Below are 24,304 nucleotides of genomic sequence, written 5' to 3' on the forward strand. Positions count from 1 at the left end.
CCCGGCTGTTGGGGTGGGAGTCTCGCAGTCTGCTTCAGCACCCCACCCTTCACCCCTAACCTTATTCCAAGGGCTCTGGCTGTGGGGTTGGGGGACATGCAGAGCTGAATTCCAAGCCCTGGAAGAGCATGAGTCCGTTTTACTCTGGGGCAGTGAGCCAGGCTGGGCTGGGACTGAGATGTTATAGGGGACAGGAAACAGAGGCACAGTAAGGACAGAGGTGAGGAGCCTGCTTCCTACTAAGAGTTGGGGATGGGGTTGGGATGTGGGGACCCTGGACTCACCTTGGTGTTCTGTGTTTCAGCTCCTGCTCAGATGCTCAGGGAAGCCCTAGGGGCCTGAGGAGAACCTGGGATCCTCTTCTTTATACCCTCGGGTCAAGGGCAAAGTCCCTAGAACCCTAGCTTCCCTCCCTCTGTTCCCCAATTAACCTCACACCCTAGATTCCTCCCGGTTAATTGCTAATCGTCAGCTCTGCAGGGGGAGTCTGTGGACAGGCTCTCCCCTCCCCCACACAGATACTCAGCTAGAACCATGACCCAGACCCAGCAAGGAGGGCACAGATGCATCCCATGCCCCCAGGCAGAGACCCTGATGCCACTCAGGCACCTAGTTCCCTGGTTCTGGCCTCTTTCCCTCCTTCTTGGCCTGACAGTACTCTGCAAGGAGTAACACAAACACCCTTCAGCCTTGCCTTGCATCTGGGTGTCTATGGGTCTCTCTGTGTGTCTCGAGGGGCATTTGGAGGAGAGGGAGTGTGTGATGGAGGAAGCAACAGAAGACAAACCCAGAGAAGCTATGTAGCGCTGAATTGTGGAGGGTCCAAGACCACAGATCCAGGATGTGAGCCTGAGAGAATCTGCCCCTGGCCAGATGGGGCAGGGCCTGGTCCACATTTTAGAATGCTCCCAGGTGTGTGGGGTTCGGATGTGTCAAAGGGAGTGAGTCTGGAAGCAGAGAGACCGGTTAAAAGGGTCATGAGATGGTCCAGGTGAGAGAGGATGAGGTCTGAATCTAAGTGGGAAGAAGAGGGATGGAGTGGAGAAGATGCATCCCAGGGATACTTGGGCAGGACAGTTGGTGTTGGGAGGGTGGGAGGGAGAGGAAATATATCACAGTTGGGCTTCTGGATCAGGAAGCTGATGATAACATGAGGTCTGTTGTAGAGTCCCAGGGGTCTTAGGGAGTCTTTGAGAAGCTTGTTTCTCTTTACAGGACCTTGGAGCCTGAGTTGGGGCCCATATTCACAGAGAGATGAGAAGGGAGCTTCCCTTCTAAGGGATTAAGATTTTCTCAGATCCAGGAGTAGTGAGTTCCATTCAAGATCTAGCTTGGGCAACTGTCTGAGTGACCTAACATCCATCGGCCCATCCATCCATCCATCCATCCATCCATCCATCCATCCATCCTTCCATCCATCCACCTAGCCAGCCAGCCAGCCAGCCTTGTGTCTATCCATCCATTTCTAAGCACAGTAGTTGAGTTCCTATTCCATGCTGAGCCAAGATTGCAAGGCCCGCTTCTCTCCTGATCCAAGAAATGGTCCAGTCCCTGAGTCGGCCTGGCATTCTAAGTACTAGAATAAGTACTAAGTACTAGTACCTAGTACTAAGTACGTCCCTGAGCTCTAGTCCCTTCCCTTATAAAATGGCAATGAGCATGAATTTTTCAGTGTGTTGTAGGATTCAATGAGATAAATGACCCATCTCAGTGCCTAGAACAAAGTCCCTCAGCATATTTGTTCTCTTCATGCTCTCATGCCCTTTTCACTGTCTCCAGGATGGCTGAAGTGTCCCCACCAAAGAAATGGCCCCATCTCCTCTAGATTCTCAGCCCTGTTTTCAGGTCAACCACTCTTGGCTCACCAGCTACTCTGTTTGCTCAGGGTCCCCTGAGCTACAAATCTTACTCAACATCTTACACATCTTAGGGCGACACAGACAACAGACTGTCGAAGTGGCTAAGAGCAGAGAACAGGCCAGCCTGGGTTTGGATCCCAGCGCCACCACATTGTGGTCGTGGTAGTTTAGGCCACAGAACCCACAGGGGAGAGAGGGGTTGGGGGGGTGGAGGTGCGGCTGGGATTGGTTTTGAGGAGAGTGACTGTAAGTCCTGGTTTGCCTGGCCAAGTCCGGGTTTATGACTGTTGGCCCAGAGTCCCCTTTCACTCTGAAAAGTGCCCTGGTTTGGACAATAAGCCATATAGTCTTATGGCTTGTTCTGGAAGATTCTGGGGAACTAAGGCAGGAAATCAGCCACCCAGTGCTTGCCAGAAAGGTCTCCATTCATAGCAAAAAGGAAAATAAAGACGATCCTGCTTCTCAGAAACATCACCGTGTTGTTTAAAACACTGCCTTTTGTCCTTTTCCCTGTGCCTTTTCTATCTACTTTGGATTTTATTGTCTCTGGAAGACTGCATCTTGCTTTTTTTCATCTAACATTATAACATAAGCCTTTTCCTGTGTCTTTACACTCAGCACAGATTTTTGTTGTTGTTGTTGTTTGTTTTTTTGCGGTACGCGGGCCTCTCACTGTTGTGGCCTCTCCCGTTGCGGAGCACAGGCTCCGGATGCACAGGCTCAGCGGCCATGGCTCACAGGCCCAGCCGCTCCGTGGCATGTGGGATCCTCCCGGACCGGGGCACGAACCCGTTTTCCCTGTATCGGCAGGCGGACTCTCAACCACTGCGCCAGCAGGGAAGCCCCAGATGTTGTTTTTAATGGTTGCATCATGTTCTGTCATGGACCCTAATTTACATGGTGAACCCTTGGGTGTCCTAGAACCTCTCCTACCTGGAGGGAGTGATTTGGGTAAGACTGGCATTCATGCACGGGTGGGAGGGGTGTTGCTGATCCAGGGAAATGCAATTATTACTGAGTTCTTGTGTTGCATTCATCCTTGAGCTGATGGGCTCAGAGATTGTCTGGGTATGTGCAGCCCCACCCACAGGCGTGGTCCTCTCCTCTGCCTGCTCCAGTCATACCCTGGGCAGGAGCAGAGGTATCCAAGGCACTCCTTATAAGCTGGGGGGGTGTCTCCTTTTTTTTTTTTTTTTTTTTTTTGTAGTACGCGGGCCTCTCACTGCTGTGGCCTCTCCCGTTGCGGAGCACAGGCTCTGGACGCGCAGGCTCAGCGGCCATGGCTCACGGGCCCAGCCGCTCCGCGGCATGAGCGATCCTCCCGGACCGGGGCACGAACCCGTGTCCCCTGCATTGGCAGGCGGACTCTCAACCACTGCGCCACCAGGGAAGCCCTGTGTCTCCTTTTTAATAAGGTTTGGATCTTTGACAGTTTTGAAGCCTACATTCCCTGCCCTCGTGGAGCTCAGGGTTTAGTGGCGGAGGCAGTTATTAATCAAATGCATCGCAAGAGAAACAATTACATAATACTATGGATGTCCACCACTTGCAAAAATATTTTGTGGGGAGTGGGGCTGCCCTAGCAAAAGCCCTAGCAAAAGCATGGAGACTTAGGAGCTGACCAGAGCTGCCTTTGGGACCCTTGAGAGCAGTGGAGAAGGTGGCCACACCCCAGCCCCCAAGCATTTCAGCCCCTCTGCTCATCTCAGCCCACTCCTGCTCATGGCCTGCCTCCTCTCTGTCTGTGACAGACCCTATGTGTCCCCTGAATGGTGAGTCCTGCCCTGTCTGCTCACCTGCACTCTGGCCACGGCCTCCCCCAGACCTCTGGGCCCGGAGCCTGGGTGGCTGGTGGTGTCTCACACTGAGAAAGGCGCCCAGGAGGAGGAGCCGTTTTGGAGGGAAGATGCAAAGATCCGTCTGTACTGAACCGTACACTGTGTCTGAGGTGTCTCTGGCGCGAGCAGTTGGAGCTGCGGGTCTGAAGCACGCGATGTTCTCCTTTCCCCAAATGGGGCCTCTTGCATGTTCCAACCTCAGTGAGCAGCATGTGGTCCAGACACGGAGCCAGACGTGGAGGAGGCATCTTTGACACACGCTTCTCCTCTACCTCCTGGTTTCAAATTCATCCCCCAATTCTCCCAATTTTCCTTTTCTGGGAGCTCCCTAATCCTTTTGCCACCTCCCCGGTCCTGGCCACCATCTCTCAGTTGGGTTATTATAGTAGCCTTTCTGTCTGATGGGTCCCCTCAATCTAGTCTCCAAAAAAGCAGCCAGCCAGCCTTCCAAAATGCAAAGTTCACCATGTCACCCCTCTTCCTTTTAAATCCTACCCCTGCTAGCCCAAAGACCAGCATCCTGTCACAGCCTCAGGGCGCAGCGTGACTTGGCTTCCTGCCTGAGTGGCCTCAGGTGAAGGTGCCCCCAGGGAGAGTGTGCACAGTGAGGAGAGACCCAGCCAAGCCCAGAGGAGCACCCACATTTGAGGGAAGACGCAGGAAGAGGCACAGCAGGGACAGGGAGGAAGAGCAGAAACGCAGATGCCCCAGAAGCCAGGGTTGCCCACATTTTGAAAGAGATACCCTGGTCAGCATGATCAAATGCTGCTGAGATGTCAGGAAACGTGAGAACAGAGTGGATTTAGTGACCCTCGAGAGCCTAGTCAGGGCAGTGCTGGGGGAGGGGAAGGAAAAGGAGGTGGGAGCAGAGACAGCGTGGCTAACGTGCATGGGACAGGCTGACAGACACTGAATTTCGTCACACCGACGACAAGGATTTCTCCAGGAGCGGCATGATTGCTGACGGAGTAGAGAATGGTCCCAAGAGCAAGTGTGTGGTCCAGAAAGGGAGCAATCTGTGGAAGCTGGCACAACCAGCTCCAGTTATTCTCCCTTTCTGCAATTCTCTGTTAAGATCCATTTGCTCCTTAATTTCTGCAGGACCTAAAGTTTAACGACAATCAAAGGAGGAAAATTTGACATTCCAGACCATCTGTTCATGACCTGGATTTTTTTAGGGGATCTGGTTAATGACAACAGGGTTTCCCATCAGCACAGTTTGAGAAACTTGTGCCTCTTCTCATCGATATGTTTATTTAATATTCAACCAACATATAAGCCCCACGGAGGCGGCACGGTGCTGTACGTCGGGAATGTGGGCCTCAACATTCCTGCCCGGCATGCAGCCAGCACAACTGCACACCAACACAGCATGAGTGTGCATTGCACACATGGATGCATCCTCTCTGTATCTGCGGTCAAAGCAGCCACTCTCACCAGCAGGCTGAGTGACACGGTAGGGGTCACCTGTCACCTCCCTCTGGGAACAGAGCAGTCCCTCCCCTGGCCCTCTTGACTGTCCTCTCTTAGAGAGCCTGGATTTTGATCTGAGCTACCCGGCACAGATCAGGCAGGGCCCTGAGACATTGTCCCATCTGAGCCCCACTTTTCAGAGGGGGAGCCCAAGACTACATTAGATCTTCTGGGTCCAGGGCAGGGGCGGCTGACCTGAGGATGCCCTGTCCTTGTTTGGGGGATAAGTGCCCCATGTAATGATTAATCCTGGTGGCCCAAGCGCTGGTCACTCATTGACTGACAAGGCCAAAGTCTGTGGCCAAAAGAGCTGAGGCTGCTTTGGGCTTTTCTCAGAAATCACCTCTTCCCCCGCAATTCCCTTCCTTACATGGCCCCAGCCCTATGCCCTTCCTGCTGGCCTCAGGGACCAGGTCTGAACGGGAGGCTGTGGGCTCCCATTTGGTGGTCCCAGGCTCTGGCTTCTGGGTTCCAGACCTGAAGCTCGGAGGTTGGCTTCGGACTTCAGGTCTTGGCCTTCATGCTCTGGGCCTGGAGCTTGTCTCCAGTTTCTGGGGTCCCCACTCTGGTTCTGGCCTCAAGTGGGCTCCAGTATCTGCGTTCCAGTCTCGGGCTCCAGCTTTAGACATCAGATGTCAAGCTCGGGGCTCTGGTTCTTGGCACTGGGCTCCGGGATCTGAGCCCTAATATTCAGTTTCAGACTCCAGACACCAGGTTGGGCTTCCGGCTCTTGCCTCCAGGTGCTGGGTCTGTGCTTCAGGCCCCAGATCCAGGCTTTGTGCTCCAGATTCCAAGCTCCAGTTCCACACTCCAAGCTTCAGGTTTTGGGTCTGGGTTCTGGGTTCCTTCAGTGCTTCGGCAATGGGGCAGGAAGATGGGGGCCTCCTTGGCTTGTAGGGTTACCCTGGTCCACCAATCTTAGCTGGCCATTTCGTCCTGGCAGCTGGCACTCTGGGCTGGCCTGCAGGTAGGCCACTCATTCACCTCCTTGGCTTTCTGCCTCCGCTCTACCCCCAAGCCAGTTCTCTGGAGACAGGAGCTAAGATGGTCACAGAGCACCACTCACTCAGTCCCTCCCTGCAGGAGTCACAGGACACATACACGTGTTCATGTCCCTAGCTCTTCTTGGACACCCCCAGGACCATGATTGACATGAATGGCGCCGCCTGTGGTTGTACAGTGGTACGGGCCTGTGCCCAGCTCTGGCTGCATTTGACTCACTGTAACCAACCATGCGTGTTCCTCCCCATCTGGGCCTTTGTTTCCCTGTGGAAGCTGAATTCCAGCCTCTAATCCCCCAGAAGTCTGAGTCACCTGATCACCAGACCAGGCCCCCTACCAGGTGCACTCTGTGCTCACCCTTGGGGGTGGGGTGGCTGTCCCCAGAGAACAGTGCATCAGCATTTGCAGCCCAGCTCCAGGTGAGTAGCCAATGCCTGTAACTGCCCCCACGCTGGCCCAGAGCCAAGGTCACTGTGTGCCCTGTCCTCACCCTGTGCCCATCCCGTACCCCAAGGCTATTAAGGTGGGTTGGGGGACAAGAGACAGATTCTCTCTTAGAGGCTTGGAGCCACATGGGGTTGGGCCCCACGGTGTCCTTGAGGAAGTCACGCCTCCTCTCTCAGCCTGTGAACTCTGTAGGATGGGGGTGTTGGAGGCTGCAGAGTGGTCAGCAGATGTGTGTTCTCTCCCTTCCTTCACACTGGGTGCTGGGTGAACAGGCCGACTCCTCTCCGGGCTTCCCACCTGGTGGGATGAGGCGAAGCAGCTCTGCTACCTTTCCCGACCACCCAGGAGTCCACCACTGTGCAGTGACTTTGAAACATGGCCCCAGGGGTTAACCAGCTGGTGCCCCTGGCCCCCTTCCTTGCAGCTGGGGCCTGGCCAGGCTGGGACAGTGAGGGTTCAGGGCTGCTTCAGGGGGCATGATGGGAAGGAGATCACGAGGGGATTGTGGCAGAGGGACACACCCAGCCTGTCAAAATGGGCTGAGGGGGCAGTGGGCTGAAGCCCCTAATGGAAGAGTTGGGTACCACTTCTGGAGAAAGGGATGGCAGGCCAGCAGTGACAAAACAGTGGCTTTGGGGAGTTCTTTGTGATATTATAATTATTTTAAATTGCATCCTTTAAAAAAAAAATTAAAGCAAAGGTGAAAGTCTCCTTTGACCACTACCCCTTCTTGGTCTGCTTCCCATCTCCCTGTCAGTTTGGTATGTATCCTTCTAGAACATTCTCTCTCTTTTCTGTACACTTATAAGTGCCTGTGTGTTTGTGGTTTATATAAAGGTATCATGCCATGTTCATTGCTCTGCATTCTTTTACCAAACTGTCTTGGAGAACCTTCCATGGCAGGACATGCTGTACCCAATTCTTTATCTGCTGTGTGGTATTGCAGAGCATGTGTTGTGTTACCCTACCCCCCACCCCTATCCACTTTTGCCAGTTTTCAGGCAATAGACAACCTTGCAGCGATGGGCCTCCACGTGCCCAGAAGTGAGTGATTCTCTAGTGGCACTGCTGGAATCACACGCTGTGTGTTTTTAATTTTTAGCAGAAATTCCCAAACTCCCCCCAACCCAGAGTAGCCACATCAACGTGCCCTCCTCTGAGAGGGCCCTGGCTCCCCAGTGGGGGTTTCTACAGCATCCAGGCCCTCCTTGGTGTGTGTCCCTGAGTCAGACAGCCTGAGCGCTGGTGACACCCTAGCGGCAATCCCCTGCATGATCCTGGACTAGTCACTTACCCCCCTGCAGCCTTGATTTCATCCCCACCAGGCTGTTTTGTTGTGAGGACAAAATGAGATAGAGGATGGAGCATGCCTAACCTGGGGACCTCAGGAGATGTGAATATTCCTCCTCCTGTGGGGGCTGACCTCTATGGAGGCTCTTCTACCTGGCCTTCAGACCTCTGCCACCTCAGCCCATTTTGTTTGGCTGGCTTGGCCCAGCCCTCTGGCTGTTGAGGTCATCTCATGGGCCAGGCTTGGCTACTCAGTGTGGTTCAGGAATGATCCTCTGACCCCAGTCAGAATCCCAATCCTGGTCATCTTCTACCGTCCTTTGGGGATTTGCAGAAAGGACATGCAGGGAGAGAACACGCGTGCAAATGAAGCCAACACAAGAAAGCAGGACTGAGGTGGACGGGGATTCCTGACTAAAATGATCTAAACTCCTATATTTACCCAGCCACTCCTAGACTTCTTCATTAGATAAGCCAATGCAGTCTTTCAGTGTGTGTGTGCCTGTGACTCTGAGTGGGATTTCTAAGACTTACAAACACAGAAGTCCCGCTTCATTGACGGTCTTCACACCTCAGGAGAGCTTTCCTGGTCACCTTGTGCTATGGTCTAAATATTTGTGTCCGCCTGAATTCATATGTTGAAATCCCAGTGCCCAAGGTGGTGGTATGTGGAGGTGGGCCTTTGGGAGGTGATTAGGTAATGAGGGTGTAGTGAGATTAGCGCCCTTACAAAGAGACCCCAGAGAGCTCCCTGACCCCTTCCACCACATGAGGACACAGAAGTTGGCTGTCTACAACCTGGAAGAAGGTCCTCACCAGAACCCCACCACGTTTGCACCTGACCTTGGACTTTTGACCTCTAGAACTGTGAGAAAGAAAGTTTTCTTGTTTACAAGCCATGAAGGCCCCCTGAGGAAGGCTTGCGCTCGACTTCTAGAGAAAGGCCAGCAAACCGCACTGATCTCTCCCAGGAACTTCAAGGGGGAGGAGCCAGTTACAAGACAGGGGGCAGGTATGGGGAGCCCCTGGCAGAGGGCACAGCAAGTACAAAGGGCTGGAGTGGGGAAGAGAGCTCAACCTGTTGGAGGTGGTCAAGAGGGCCCCTCCCTCTCCCAGTGCCTTCTCAAGGCTCCTGCGTCCCCTTGTTTCCTCTGTCACAGCAGCACCGGGACTGAGTCTAGCTTCTCTGCCCCCAGGCTGGGGCTCTCCTTCTGGGGCTCTCCCTGTTTCTCCTCCCTGTGTGGGCTGTGGGCTTCTCCGGCTGCCGGGGGACAGAGAAGACCACCCAGCCAAAGCAGGCAGGAGGCAGAACCTGCCCCCACCACAAAAACCAGTGTCCTCCTCGAGGTCTTCGATGAATCCAAAAGAGCCCACCGCCATATCTACAGGGACACTTTCAGTCCCCAGTAGAAACAGGACAGTGACCAGACACTGTACTCAGGTTCAGAGAACAGCACAATGACAGCAGCAGAGGCACAGCTGCCCAGAGGGGTCTACCCCTCCCTCCCCTGCTTCCTCCTTCCCTCCCTCCTTCTCTCTGGCCGTCTCTGTCTCTCTCTCACACTCACACCCCATACTCTGTGCAGTCAGGAAGACAGGTTCTGACAACAGGAAGTCAGGGGGTACATCCTGAGGTCCCCAAGGGCTTCCTGGCGTTGACCCTGGTGACAGAGGCAACGCAGTTTGGGGGTGGGGGCGGCACACAGGGTAGACTGGCACACAAGGAACACGCCCTATGGCAGAATAATAATTATTATTATAACAATATCATACATCCAGGACAAACCCAGCTGCCCCAAGCCAACTGCAAAATCCAAAAGTCCAGTAGCATCTCTGTGGGTAGAGGGAGGGGCTGCCTGCCTGCCTGCACCCCCAGGCCTTACTCATACCAGCTCCCCGAGGAAGAGCCAGCCCCTCCTCCTACTCGCTGCTGAGGCCTGGCACATGGTGGGGAGGCTGGCACTGCCAACGCCGCCCCTCCGTGTTGGGCACACCTGCACTGGGGGCTAGGCCCACTTCCCCCTGGTAGCCTGGCAGCAAGGGATGGACGAGCAAGCCTGTAAGGGACCAAGTGGTGGCAGCTGTGGAGTGTCACTCCTCTGAGTCCCCTCTCCATCCCCTCCCAGCTCTTCCTGCGGGCCTGCCCGTGGCAGGAAGGGGCCAGGGACACTCATGGCACAGACAGGGCATGCAGAGCGGGCCCATGGCATGCTTGGCCCGCCAGGTGCCATGCAGCCGGCCTGGACAGCTGTCAGAGGGCCGAGTGCGCAGTGGAGTCTGAGGGGCTCCCCTTGGGCTGGGCCGCTGATTCAGTCTGTGGTGGGGCCTCCTGGGAGTTGGGTCCTTGGGCAGGCAGCTGCAGAAATTCTGGAAGCACCAGGTCCTCTTTGCGCAGAAGGCCCCTCTGGTCATGGGCTCCACTGCTCTGCACCCGGTTCAGCAGCTCCACCAGGCCTGGGAATGGCCGCAGAGTCAAGGGGCCCATGGGTGCAGATCTACCTATGCTAGCCCACCACAGTCCTGCTGCCCTTACTATGGCCACAGCCTCCCTGACCCCAGCACCAATGTCCCCATCCCGCCCCCTGTCCCAGCCTTTCTGGTCCCTCAACCCCAGTGGACCCTGTTCCAGCCCCAGTGACATCCAGGCCCCTGACTCAGCTCAAGGCTCTCTAAGTCCACCCACCCTCAACGGTCCCCAACCCTTCTGGTCCCTAGCCACCATCATCCCCAATGTACCTTCAATGTCACAGGTCTGCCGCTTCCCAGTGATACTACTGGGTGCCTGGGCCAGCGAGTTCAGGGACAGTGGAGGGAGGTGGGTGGCCCTGTCCTGGATTGTAGGCGGGCCGCCCTGCGAGAACGTGGGGTTAGAGCCACAACCGGGAGGGGAGGCTGGCGGGCAAAAGAGAGCGCCCAGTCCCTCGCTCACCTGGCTGAGGCAGGGGGATATGTCGCCAGCTTCAGTGATCTTCACACCTGCGGCAGAGAGGGCCACCGTTCCTGTCTGCCTCTCGTCTGGACCCCCTTCCTCTTGGGCCAGAGCTGTCCCTTACAAGCCCCCGGGCTAACGTCCCTTACCTGGGAGAGTGTCCAAAACCAATCTCTCGGCCGCCACCGAACTCACTAGCTTCCTCAGATCTAGCGGCTGCTTCTCGCCTGGCTGAGGGGACAGGTCAGCAGCCCGCGGGACAGGCAGCCCGCCCCGCTCCGCCCCGCTCCGCCCCTGCCCCTCGGCTACACGGCTCACCCGACGCAGCGCCACCTGTTCCGGGTTCAGGCCGTGCTTCGCCAGGATGGGCTGCAGCGCCTCCTGCAGTCGCTTGGTGGGCTTGGCGGAGATCCGCACCACGCGCTCCAGCGCCGCCAACTCGAGCCTGCGCGGGACCCTGGCGCTGCGGAAGGTCGGAGAGCCCGCCGCGCCTCTCCCCCAACCCACCTGGGACTGGCCGGAGAAAGGGTGGAGCCTGAACTGGGGAGGTGGGACCTCTTGGGGGTGGGGCCTTAGCCTAAGGGGCAGGACTTGGAGGGAGAACAGCAGCCAGAACTGGGACCCAAGCGAGTGCTGGGACCCCCGGACCCTAGACTGGAGCGACAGACACTTACTCGAAAGTGATTCTGTTCTCCAGCCGCACTTCCTGGTCCGCCAGCACGGTGCAGTCCTGATCCAGGACCAGGGCCTTCTGCAGGAGCCAGGCAGGGTCTCAAAATTCCTTCTCCTTCCCTCTGCCCCCATCCCCGGGGTCTGAGGGAACAATCATCACTTCCTCCCAGGGCCTCCACTGGGGCTCCCAAGGGCCAGAGGGAAGGGCCAGTGGTCGGGTGAGCCATAGAGATGCCGACAGAGTACGAGACCAGGCTAGATAAGAGCCTAGTGGCAAGAATGCTGGACAGACTTGGAAAAGGAACAGAGTTATGAGAAACATGGAGGTGGGGTGGGCACGAACTGGTAATGGGGCTGCTTGGTTAAGGGGCAGGCTTAAGTCCTGGATCATGGGGCCACCTCTTCCTGAGCCAGGTCAGGATCTGCCTCCTGGACAGCTGCCCCTTGTCCCTCAGGCAGTGGGAAAACCAACTGGACCAGCTGGACGCATTTCCTCCCTCACTACCTACCTTTGGTCAGCCACCCAGGCCTTGTCCCTTTTTTCTTACACTTGTCCACTTCTCTCCATTCCCACCTCCTAAGGACACTTCTTGTCTCCTCACTGCAAAAAGGGCTCTTCCCTGTAAGACAGCTGTGAGGCCAGAAGGATGCAAAGTATCTGGCACAGTGCCTGGCACACAGTAGGTACATAAAAGTAGCTGTAGTAATTACCACCCCTGGAGGCCCTGCTGCCTGCACCAGCCCAGGGCTGGGAGGCAGCCTCTCCCAGGCAATAGGCTTGTGCTGTGCTTCAGGGACAGGTGGAGTGTGGGTGGTGAAGTTATATTTAGCAGACATAAAAACTCATCAGGGCTGCAGAGGCTGCCTGGGTGGCCCAAGAAAGTGGGCAGAGCTTCTCTTACTGTGGCCCTCATACTCCCATGCTCCAGGCCCCTGAACCTGCCCTGCACTTCTTACCCACCTGTGCCTGGAATATCCTCCCCCCACAGCTCTGCCAGGCAAATTTGTCCTCATCCTCATCAATGGCCACCTCTTCCATGAAGCCTCCTGGGACCAACCAGAAATGCCTTCCTTGACCCAGAAACTCTCTGGAGCTTCAACTCCTCCTCCTGATCACATCCTGCTTGGCTCACCGCCAGCCTTTGGACCTGGAGGACAGAACTCAGCCTGGCTCCCTCTGCCCCCACCTGGCAGGGGCTTAGGACTGTTTACTGGGTGAATGAAATCCTGACGGGTCTCCCTGGGATACAGCATCCTTCCTTTAGATTTCCCCTTATTGGATGGTTTAGTTTAAGTGAATTTTGCCCTAGCCTCCTCTTTAAAGCTATGCTAGTTTGTACCTAAAGGAAAGTTTTTCATAGGTTGGTTGCAGTTGGGTGCCCCTGGTGGCAGAGGAAGTAAGGGATCCCCAAATGCCCATTTCAGGGATGGGCAGCCTGAATGCTGGGAGTGACAGGGAAAAACTCAGCTCCAGCAATGGTTTTCCCCTACTCTTCCTCCCAGAGACTATCACAGTGAGGATGATGGATGAAGCTGGAAACCAGGATGGGAATGGAGTCGGGACAGGATTTTCATGGGATGAGAGTGGACATCTGAGTTTGAGAGAGGAGTTGGTGCTGGGTTGATTTGGAGTTGGGCATGGAGCGGGGGGGCTGTGGTGGGGGCTGGAGTTAGGAAGGGGGTGGGGATAGGGGATGGGGTTGGAATTAGAAGTGGAATTGGTGTTGGGGTCATGGCTGAGCAGAGACAGGAATGGGGGTGGGTTCAGGATCAGAAAGGGAGTTAGAGTTGGGGAACAGGCCAGGTTCGCACCTGCTCATTGCCCACCAGGTAGACCTTGATGTCAGGTAGAGAGAGGCCTCGTTTCTCACAGATGCCTGCCAGCATGTCACGGATGGTGAGGCCAGGTCGGGCCAGGGCCAAGGAGGCTGTGCCATCAGGCAGGTACACGCAGCAATACTTCCCTGGTCGGCTTTCACTCTCACCTTCTGAGCTCCCAAGGCTCTTCCGGTGGCTCTGATTCAGAGCAGGTGTCAAGGGAGGTGATGTGTACACATGCAAGGACACACAGACAGGTACACAGACAACGTAAGCTCGCTGGGGCACACACAGGCATACACATGCCCAAGGGCACACTTGTAAGCAGGCAGGATACATCTCCGGCAGGAATACATGTATGCTCACCCAAGCGTATGGGCACCCAGAGACAGGTCCACCCACTGACTGCTACACACGTGCTGTACACACCTGGGCACCCACACGTGCACACACATCGGCTGAAGAGGATGTGCACCCATAACGTGCATGGGGCCCAATGTGGTGAGGACAGGAAGAAAGTGAGGAGGCTGAGTGGTTGGCCATGTGGATCAAGTGGAGGATGAAGTGGGGCCGGTGACTTGGAATGAGGGTGGCCACACAAAGGGGCCTGAGTGGTGGCCCGAGCCCACAACACGTCTCCCCCAGCAGTGGGCTCACCTCAGATTTGCTGCTGACAAAGGCAAGAAAGCCGAGGTCCAGACTGGCAGAGGAGTTGAGGGACCCCTGGGACTCTCTGCGCAAGGCTGAGTTTGACGCGCCGCCCCCTAGTTCTAGGGGAGAGGGAGAATGAGCAGGCCAGCCCCTCCCCCAACCCCTCTGCCGGGGCCTCTCCCCAGCCAGGCGGACCCTGTTGGAGCCCTTTTATTACAGGGGTCAAACGTGGTTTGGGTTCCTGGAAGGTTCGCTGCTGAGGGGGGCTTCCCAAACTTCTGGGGTCTAGCGTGGGAACCGAACCACCAGGGGAACATGGGGGTCACACGGACCTGCATTTCGATTTTCACAGTCTTAGAGACTGCGGGACCAGTAGGAGGAAGGGGGTGTTCTCCAGGCTTGCCCAGACTCCCGACCCCGCTCATCTCTGCGGCCCGCTCCTGCCCTCACCCCTGCGGAAGGACATGCGGAGCGGGCGGCCCCCAGGGCCCTCAGCAGGAGGCAGCTGCCCCAACTCCTCCACGCCCAGCGGCAGCGACTTTCCGGGCTTCAGCTTCGGCTTCTGCAAGATACAGGGAAGCCACTGGCACTGGGCCGGGCCCCACCCGCAAGCGGACCGTGGGCACACCCTCGCAGATCTGCACCCGGTCGCCTGCCCCCACAGGCCGTCGTCCGCACCTTTCTCGTGGCGTCAGGGCTGCCGAGGCGCGAGGAGCCAGGTTCCCGCAGGGGGCGACCCTCGGCCTCCGCAAGGAGGCACTCGCGGTACAGCGGGGATTTGACGAAGCGTGCATAGCTGTCGAACTTCATCAAGTTGAAGATCTGCGGAGCCGGCGCCGGGGCGGTGAGCTGGAGAGGGCGCTCTGCGAGCCGCCAGAGTCCCAGACCCGGCCCTGGGGCTTGGCGACGTCCCCAACCTAGGGAGGGAGCCCCTAGCCCCTAGCCTCTCCTTCACTGTCTCCTCTAGTCTTACCTCTGACCCGCGCCCTGCCCAACGTTTAGCTGGGTCCCAGCATCCAGATTTGCACTCTTCCCCACCCCATCCCCACCATCTCTGCCGCTCAGGCTCCGCCGCCGGATCTGGCCCTGCCTCTGCTCCACCGAGCTCCCTTCCAAGGCGCCGCCCCTTATCCCAGGCCGCGCCTCCGGGACCGCTCACCTGAAGCTGCTGTGCCCGGAACATGTCCGGTCGGGGCTCCGCCAGCACCTCCTCGCCGAGCCAGGCCTGCCTGTCGATGTTCACAGGGCTCAGTGCCTGGCTGGACAGGAACTCCTGGTAGATGTTCCGGGCCTCCTGAGCTAACTGGGGCAGGACAGACAGGAGAAGGTCAGGGGCATGGCTCAGGCCCTGGTCTCATCTCGCCACCTCAGTTCCCCCTTCTCCCCACCTGCTGGGTGTCGCTGGCCGGGATCTGCTGGAAGCGCTCGCAGGCCTTCCAGAAAGTCACGTTCTCAGCACTGAACTCCTTCTTCAGGAACTCCTGGGGGTGGGGAGAAGGAGGCACAGACACAGAGGTGAGACACAGAGACCCAGTCAGGGGATGTGGTCCAAGAGATTGGTATAGAGAGAGGGCCAAGAGGCCCAGCCAGACAGATAGGGTCAGACAGACGGATGGGATGAGATCCGGAGGCACAGAGAGAAAATAAGAGGCAGAGAGAAGGAAACTTCCCAGCTGGGAGAAGAGTAAGAGAGTGCCAAAGAAAGGCCAGAGGAGGCAGCTGACAGAGGAGTGCCACTCTGGCCAGCCTGAAACTCCATCCATGCCGTCTCCCATGCCCCCCACCCTTCCCCCCATGGTGGCCACTGCCATTGCCCTCCCTATCCCACCCCAGGGCTTACAGTGAAGTAAGCCAGGCCCAGCGGGTCCTGCAGCAGCCGCTCGAAGGACAGGCCCCAGCTGGCCACAGGCTGCTCCTCGGTGGGGAAGGGGCTGCTGGGGCCACTGGGAAGGCTGTGGATGCTGAGGGAGCTGCCTCGGCCCTCGCCCTGGCCCTGGGGCCCCGCCGTGCTGCTCAGCTCTGCAGGGGGATGGACAAGTGCAGCTGAGCCTTGCAGCCTTCCCCAGCCCCTGGCCCAATCCCATCTCAGGTACTTTTCCTGGAAAGACAGCAAATGGCAGGGGTATCCCCACGCTGTTTCCACATACACCCCCCTCAGCCCCCACCCCCACCCCAGCCAGGCTTCCTCCACATACTCTGTCACTTACCTCCATCTGAGACAGCCAGAACCTACAAGAAACCCGAGGTAGAAAGTCAGAGTAGAGCCCAGGGTGGATTCTCAAGGGATAGTTCTAGGCCCAGCCCCCAGGACTGGAGCTGTGTTCTTCTCTGCCTGGAGGGCCACACTGGGCATTCTCAGCCAGGTCACTGCTTGCTCAGGGTTTTGCTCAGGCTGCCCCTGGCTCCCCTTCCATCATGTGCCAACCACTGTGTGCACTGGAACTTATACCAGGTACACCCCAGTCACCCCTGTTGACCCCCAGCACCCACTGGGTGAGCCTGGGTGTAGAGCATGGTGGGTAGGAACACAAATTTTTAATCTTGTCTCTGCCACTTACTAGTTGTATGACTTTGGGCAAGTAACTTGTTTGTCTCCATCTGTAAGTGAGGGATGATGATAATAATAGTTAACTTACTTCCGGGGCCTGCTGTGAGGATCAAATCAGTTTAATATATTTCCAGCATCTAGAATAGTGTCCAGCATGTGGCAGGTGTTATAGCAATGTTTGCTGTTGTCTTTGAGGAAGGAGAGGTGTCTCTGTAACTGATGATCTCCTTATTGCAACTGCCTCCTCGTGGAAACACCCCACCATGGGCAGGGCACAGGATGCTATTTTATAGTAGACAGCAGTGGTTCTCAAACTTTAGTGTGCATTAGAATGATGGCAGGGGGGAACCTCCACAGATTCAGTTTCAGGAGAGCGTAAGACTCTCCATTTCTGACAAGATCCCAAGCACTGATGCTGCTGGTTATGGACTACCCTGTGAGTAGCTGTAGAGGCCAATCCCTTCATCTGTGCAACCCCCCTTCCCCCACATGCACAACTATGACTTCTCTGGGAATCCCAACCATTAGTGAAACAGAAAAACCCTCCTTTCAAAATGACTCTTGCAGTGGTTTCCCTCGGTCTTCCTACCTTCCTAGCAAATCCTCCAGCTTCCTCATCGTCTATACACGCAAGGTGGCCTCCACCCCTCTCTGACTCTGTTCTGGGCTCGTTCTCCCTCCCACATCTCCCCAGCTTCAAACACACATAGCCAACTTCCTGCTGACATCTCCACCCAAATGCCTCACAAGCCCTTCCAACTCAGCCAGTCCCAAATGGAAGCCACCTCTGCCACCACCAAAGCAGGGCACGGAACCAACTTCCCTGAATCTGGTTTTCCTCCCATCACCTGGGCTCCTAACACCAGGGCTTGACGGATCCCCAGTTCCTTCCTCCCTCTCACCTCCTACATTTTCACTAGGTCCTGTCACAGGAGCTTCCGCCACCTGTCCCTTTGTTCCATCCGTACTGGAAACAAGTCTGCAAACATCTCCTCCCCAGGAAGCCTCTCCCTGCCCTCCTGGCTGGAATCTCCCTCTCTGTTCCCCAACCTGGGAGCACCCAGGTCACACATCTGTGGGCCAGAGCTGGCCTGCAAATAAGTAGGACATTATTAATATCAGAATGTTTTTGGTTTTTTTAAACTTTAAAGGGGTTTCCCACATTTGAAAGTCAGGAGTTTTACATGAAACCCCAGCTTTCTGCCCCAGCTACCATGAGCTTCTTCCCAGCATGGCAACCTTGGCTGGCCCTGAGCAGCAACCGCTTTCCCTAGAAGGGGTTCACACTCTCCTCAGAGGTCTCTGGGGCCAGTTTGATGCATTTATGTTATTTATGGAGGCAGGCCCCAGACTACCTGAGTTCACAGTTGTGCTGTGTGACCTCGGGCAGAGTACTTTACCTCTCTGTGCCTTAGTTTCTCCCTCTATACAGATGGGGCAAATAATGGTCAGGACTTCAAAGGCTTGCTGTGATTAAATAAGTTAAATATGCATAGAAAGAGAACTCAGAACACTGTCTGGCATGTGGTAAATATTCAAGGAACATTACTATTACTGTTATCGCATTAGTATTGGTGTCTGGCCCTGCTTCAGCTTTCAATTTTGCCAAGCCCTGCGGTAGAGGGAAGAACACAGGGATCGGGTCTGTCAGACACGGATTCAAATCCCAGCCCTGTCCTTTTCTAGTTTTACAACCTTGGGCCCCTCCCTGAGCCTGCCTCCAAGCTGGAGCACGGGGATAAGACATTACGGAGGAGGAGGGAAAGCTTGTGCAGAGGGAGGCTGGACGTGGACTCACCCTGTACGCCCTCCCCTGGCTGCCCTAGCCTTTGCCCTCCTGCCTTTGCACCCACCCATCTGACAGCTTCATGGGAATTCTCTCCCGGGGCTGCGGACAACGTCTCAACTCCTGGGGTGTGTGAAGGGGACAAGTTGAAGCCCAAGGTCCCTTCCAGCTGTTCTTTCCCTTTCCTGGCAGCTGCCCTCATGCCTGCACCTGCCTGCCCCATGTTCTTCCTCCCCAGGCTGCTCTGTGGCTGTTCCCAGCCTTGGTTACCGCCCTCCGTCCAGGTCTCCGGGAACCATCCTGACTTTCCCCTCCCACTCCGCGGTGGCCACCTGGCCCTCCCTCCTCCCAAACCCAGCACACACCGGCCTCTCTCTGGCCCGCCCTCCAACCCAGGACTCAGCCTCTCCCTTGCTCAGGGCTCTCCACTGCACTTTTCCGTGTGTCGGGGGTGGGGGGTGGGGTGGGGTGGGGCACGGGATGCTCGTGGGCAGCCCAGGACCCCAGGGAAGGCAGAGGGGCCTGGGCTTGGCTTCACTCCTATTTCGTTTTGCTCTTTACATCCTGTTGAATGGATTGTGTCTTGATGTGGGGCTGGCTCCCAGGCCCTCTCTGGCCCCACTCCTCACCCTGGGAGGCAGAGCAGTTGCTGGGTTACCGCTGAAGCTCTGCCTGAGCCTGGCTAACGAGCCCCTTCAGCCTCCCCCATTGCCCTCCCCCTCACCTCCACCCTACACTTCATCAAACTTCGATTTTCCCCACACCCCTTCACACTCCTGCTTCCTGCTTTACTGTTTCCTCTGCCTGGTATCTGCTCCTGCCTCCCCCACCCTACGGCTCTGCAGTCTCTGCCTGTGGACATCAGTCTTCCCTAAACACCAGTTGCCCCGAATCCCCCTGCCCACCACACTGCTGCCCACCTATTTGTGGGCCTCTCCCCTACCAGTCTGTAGCTCCTGGAGGGCAGGCCTATACCGTAGGAGGGAATCAGCCTGAACTCCCTCCTCAAAGGGCACCCTCTTTGCCCAGGTGCTCCCAAGCAGCCACAAGGGCCCAAGTTGCCCTCCCCTGCCCTCACAGGAGGCGCTGGCACCCCCTTTGCCAGGGATGCTTTGACTCTGAGCGCCCCATGCAGTTCTTCCTGGGCCCCTCTTGTCCCACTAGATATTAATAACCCATATAGCTGAGTCTGAGACAGAATGGAGATCCAAAGGTGGCAGGGAGCGGGGATGGGGTCCAATTCCAGATTGACCATTCTGAGGCAAGTAACTTCCCTTCTCTGGGCCTCAATTTCCCCCTGGGTAGCATAGGGCTCAGCATTCCCAACCTCCTGGAGCTGCCAGGAAGGGTGAGTCAGCGAGGCCCCATTTGTGAATGTGACAGGTGTGCAGCAGGGAGAGTGGCATGCTGCTGCTGCCGCTGCCTGGGGCTTTGATCTGCCCAGGCTCCTGGGTCTGGGGAAGTTGTGCTGAGCAGGGCTGGCCTTGCCCCACCCCGGCTTGCCTGAGGAGAAGTGGTGAGTGAATGGGAGAAAAGGGGAAGAAAGGATGAGGAAGGATGTGGTAGCCAAGCGGCAACCCCAACCCATGGTCTGGCCTCAGTTTGCCAAACATTTTTCCATGGAAATGGGCCCGGGGGGAGCCACTGGTATCTGAGAATACAAAGATGAGGGTGACCCGACATTTCCTGAGCTCTCTGACAGAGAGAGAACATGGATGGCACACATCCATGTTACACATCCATGTCCACCCTCCATCCTCACATCCTTATCCTGTGTGGCAGGTATTATTACGCCCATTTTACAGATATGGAAACCTTGGCCCAAAGAAATCACACAGCTGGGAAGTGCCTGAGCTGAAATTAGGGCCCAAGTGTGCCTGACTCTGGAAACCTAAGGTCTCCCCTCCACTGAGCTGCCTTCCTGGGTGAATAGGAGACGTACTGGGGAGCTGGGAGCCCCAGGGCCTCAGCCCTTGGGGCATAGATGGGCAAGGTCAATTGGGGTAAAGGGCCCGGGGGCTCCTGGATGAATTCTACCCCCTGGAGGGGTGACTTCGAAGGGAGGGCTGATTTACTGAGCATCTTCTGGGCTCAGCCCTCTATATCATCATCTTATTTCATCCTGGCTTGGGGTGACTGACTGAGGCCCAGAGATCCTCTCTGGGTAGACCCACTGAGAACCCTGGCTGCCTGGCTCTTCAGCCTGAGTCAGCTTTGTGGAGCTGGCCTATGGCCCTAAGCTGGACTCCAGGAATGCAGACCAAGGTACGGTGGGCTCTGCCTTGCAGGTCTTCCTGTGCAGGAAGACTAACTGGGCACCCTGAGAGTGACAGGATGCAATAACTGCTCCTCTCCGGGCTTTAGGCTCGCCAGCCCTTGGGCCTTGTCCCGGTACACACATCCTGTTTCCCTGTGTGTAGGCCCTTCCCCATGCTGTTCCCTCCTCCAGCTGGCACATCCTTCCAGGACATCTTCCACACCAACAATGCACAAAGTGAGTGGAGAAGTTTGTTCTCCCTCCCGGTCCTCCTCAAGCTTTCTCTATTCCTGACCTACCGCTCTTCCCCAAACCTTAATTTTATTCAGGTATTTGCGCTCATGCCTTTTGTGCCTTGCCAGACCAGGAGCTGTTTGAGGGCAGGGCCTAGGGCGAAGGGCCTTGGTCTTGATGCCTGGGACAGGGCCAGCACTGAGCAAGCCCTAAGGGGGGATTGTTGAATGAATGCATGAGTGAACAAATGAAGTGGCAGTTGGGACTGTGTGAAGGCATCTCTGGAAGGGAGGCTGGGAGCCATCTGTAAGTGACAGGTTTCATTGCAACCCCCTGACAAGCTGAGTGGCAGAAAGACGAGGCTGACAAATGAAGTTGCCTCAGCAGGGAATGACGGTGGTGGTGGGTGGGGTTGGTGGCAGGAGGAGGTGGGGGAGGACGGAGCCAGGCAGTTCTGGGAGGTGGAGGAGACCTGGCATCGAGTCAGAATGGCCTGATTCAAATGCGGGTCCCTCTGTTGCCAGCTGCCCTCAGCACGTCATGTACTCCTTTGAACCTCCCTCAGGAGGTAACTCATGGAAGGAGGCTGACAGCTGGCCTACATCTATGCACATCCGATGCTGGTCTGTCCCTCCCTGTCTCAGCTGAGCATGGCCTCAGAAGGCTGCCCGATGGCCAGCAAGTGGCCAATCTGTGGCCCTCGGGATTCCAAGAGGTGGCACAGAGTTCAGAATGGGCCCGGAAAGGGCAAAGATAAACCTGTGTGTGAAAGTCGCTGAGAAAAGCCAGGGTAACCGTGGGCTTGCAGGGCTGGGGGTAGAGCTTGGGGGCCTTCCCTGCTCTGAAAGACTCTTGAGTAGAGAAGCTATAGGTTGATGTGGGATGAGCAGAGGCTGGGTCTGTCTCTGGGCCCCCTCAGCTGCCCTGCAGTTCTGGGCACTGCCCAGAAGCAGCAACCCAGTTGCCCTCTGGGGTGGGCGTGGGAGTGGGCGTGTTCCTCCTTGGCCTGGATGCCTTGGGAGGGGTGAGCCAAGCACCATGCCTCCAGGGAGTGCGAGGCCCATGGATGCTCGAACTTTCAAAGTTACTTTGATGGTAGAGATAGTGAGGTGGGGGACATGGCCAGCTTGGAGGGATTTGCCTCTCTCCTGCCCAATAAAGAGATGCTGGAGGAAGAGGTATGGAGACAGGTCTTGGGAATTAGGAGGAGGAATAAGGGTGGGGAGTGGCTCAGCTTCTTGGTGAGGCAGGGGATCCTTGAAAAGGGGCTGAGAATGAAGGGGGGCATTGGGCTGACATTTATGGAACCCCCACGGTGGGTCAGGGGGCTTATATTCATTATTCCACTTAATCATCTCAGCAAGCCTTTGAAATCCGTTTCAAACTCCTCATTTTATAGATGAAGAAAGTGAAGGTCAGAGAGGACCCTCTAGTAACGGACAGCAGAGCTGAGATTAGAACCCAGGTTTCTCTGGACCCATTGGCTTTGTCCCACAGTACTAGGCTGGGGCTGGGTAGGCGACTGGGACACTGGACTTTCCGAAGTTTTTAGGAGGGGCTGGGACTCTGTCAAGTGGGCTGGTGTCCTAGGGAGAGAAGAGAAGCCCGACACAGCCAGTTCCATCTGCTGAAGCAGGTCTCTTCAAGGGCAGCGCTCACCTGGATGCCAAGCAGCAGGGAGAGGATTTAGCAGCAGCCAGGGGCACCCTAGTGCTCAGCTCCCCCCACCCGTCCTAGTAGCCCAGGAATAGAACAGACAGAAGCTGTGCCAACCGGGCCTGACCCTGCTGACCCATCCCAGGCTGCCCAAGGACTGCTAGTTCTGGCAGGAAGCCTCTGGAGTAGGTCTAGGTGGAGGGCAGTGACCCATTAAGGGCTGCCCCTTACCTGACCTTGGGCATCAGGACACTGGGTGAGGAAGGGGGCTGAGGTTAAGTGAGGTATGGGGGCTTGGGTCCCCGTAGGGGTATACAGGGGGCAAAGGGCATGCCGGGACTCCCTGCTACCCTAGGATGCCGGCAGCCCCAGATGGTGCCAAAGTAGTAGGTAAGAGAGCAGTGGGAACTGGGCCAGAAGCCTATGCCTGCTCTCCTCTGGCCTCATCACCGGGGTGGCCCCAGGTCCCCATCAGAACCATCTGGAAGGTCCTGGGATGAGGGTGCCAGGTTCTACCACCTGCTGCTGCCTCTCCCCAACTTCTCCCGCCCCTGGCAGCATGCAGGCTCTAGCCCAGCCCTGCCGGGTGTGCCTGTTGGGCTCCACCCTGGGTGTGCCCACCCCCTCCCTGTGGGCCTGGCCTGGAGCCCGCACTCACCATGCGTCCGTTGGGGACGCCCAGGTGCTTGGGCTTCCCTGGCATGCCGCTGCTGTTCACGGGTCCCCGCTGCGGGGGGCGCCCACCATGGGGACTGTGGGCAGCTCTGGCCAGAGCCTGCACGGCGAAGGGCAAGCAGCAGAGAGAGAGCCCAGCTCCGCTCCTGCGGGCCCTCACATCCTGAAACACCAGCTCACTACCTCTTTTCTCTTCCACAGGAAGTGTCTCTATAGAAACCGAACCACAGAAAGAAGCAAGGTCTAAGAGAGCGAATGCTTCTTCCTACACACACACACACACACATGTGCGCGTGCGCACACACACATTCACACGCACATACACATGCCACCAATGCACCCTTGGCAGTGCCCCATGCAGGCACCAACACACAGCAGAGGCCTCTGTGTGCCCAACAAGGAGCCCAGCCTGGTCTGGTCCAGTCTGGGGAGTTCCAAGGGCACATCTGGACACACAGAAGTACACATTCACACACCTAGGCAACTTCATACACCCTTCAGAGGCTACCACAGACACAGGGACATGTGTACTGTGATCTGAGTGCCCACTTGTGTACTTTACTCAGCACATACCTATCCCACACCTGCTGTGTGCTGGGCATGTGCACACTCAGCACCCCTCCCCCTGGCAGTTGTGCACATGCAGTTACTACCTCTGTCCTGAGACATCTCCAGGCTGTCCTTTACAGGCCTGTTCCTGGGTGTGGACAAACAGATACATTGCATGCATGGTCATGCACACACAGACCCTTCAGGTGTACAGGTTAGAAACACACAGGTTCTCCCTCATCAGGAACACCTGAGCGGTCGGTCATATGTATGCACAGCCCTTCGGACATGTGCATGTGACAGGCACACCTGCCTGTCACATATGAACACAGGCACATATGAACTCAGACACCCCAGTGACATGTGCAACCAAGTATGCACACGCTCGCCCACCTGGGCAGGGAAGAGATCAGGCGCATCTGTGCCCAAAGACACGTGTGCGTTTATAGTCATTCACATAAAAGTCCCACCTTGGTGTAGTACTGTCAACTGAAGAGGGACACCCTGCTTCCTCAGCCTGGCCCAGTCCTCAGTTGGCCTCTTTCTTACATGTGCATGTACCCACTATGGGACTTGTATTTTACCTAAGTATGGGCTTACTTAGAGCCCTCAAGTCACCC

At 56.5% G+C, this 24,304-nt stretch overlaps 1 protein-coding gene across 2 annotated transcripts; it reads right to left on the reverse strand.

The window, feature by feature from the left end:
• Positions 1-9,652: 9,652 nt before the first annotated feature.
• Positions 9,653-23,163, reverse strand: RGS14 (regulator of G protein signaling 14; the record flags this gene model as incomplete). 2 transcript variants are annotated; one of them, XM_079703612.1, is made up of 15 exons in its annotated part: positions 9,653-10,363; positions 10,646-10,760; positions 10,839-10,885; positions 10,988-11,069; positions 11,157-11,283; positions 11,513-11,586; positions 13,323-13,526; positions 13,986-14,098; positions 14,430-14,541; positions 14,658-14,801; positions 15,139-15,282; positions 15,368-15,460; positions 15,820-15,998; positions 16,187-16,208; positions 23,119-23,163. In XM_079703612.1, the coding sequence occupies 15 exons, from the start codon at positions 23,161-23,163 to the stop codon at positions 10,161-10,163; spliced, it is 1,704 nt and encodes a 567-aa protein (XP_079559738.1). In that variant the 3' UTR covers positions 9,653-10,160. The 2 variants fall into 2 exon arrangements, with proteins under 2 accessions (XP_079559738.1, XP_079559737.1); XM_079703611.1 differs by having other exon boundaries at positions 11,513-11,589.
• Between the last annotated feature and the right edge of the window lie 1,141 nt (positions 23,164-24,304).

The sequence above is a fragment of the Hyperoodon ampullatus genome (genome assembly GCF_949752795.1).
Source record: "Hyperoodon ampullatus genome assembly, chromosome: 4".
Lineage (NCBI taxonomy): Eukaryota > Metazoa > Chordata > Mammalia > Artiodactyla > Ziphiidae > Hyperoodon > Hyperoodon ampullatus.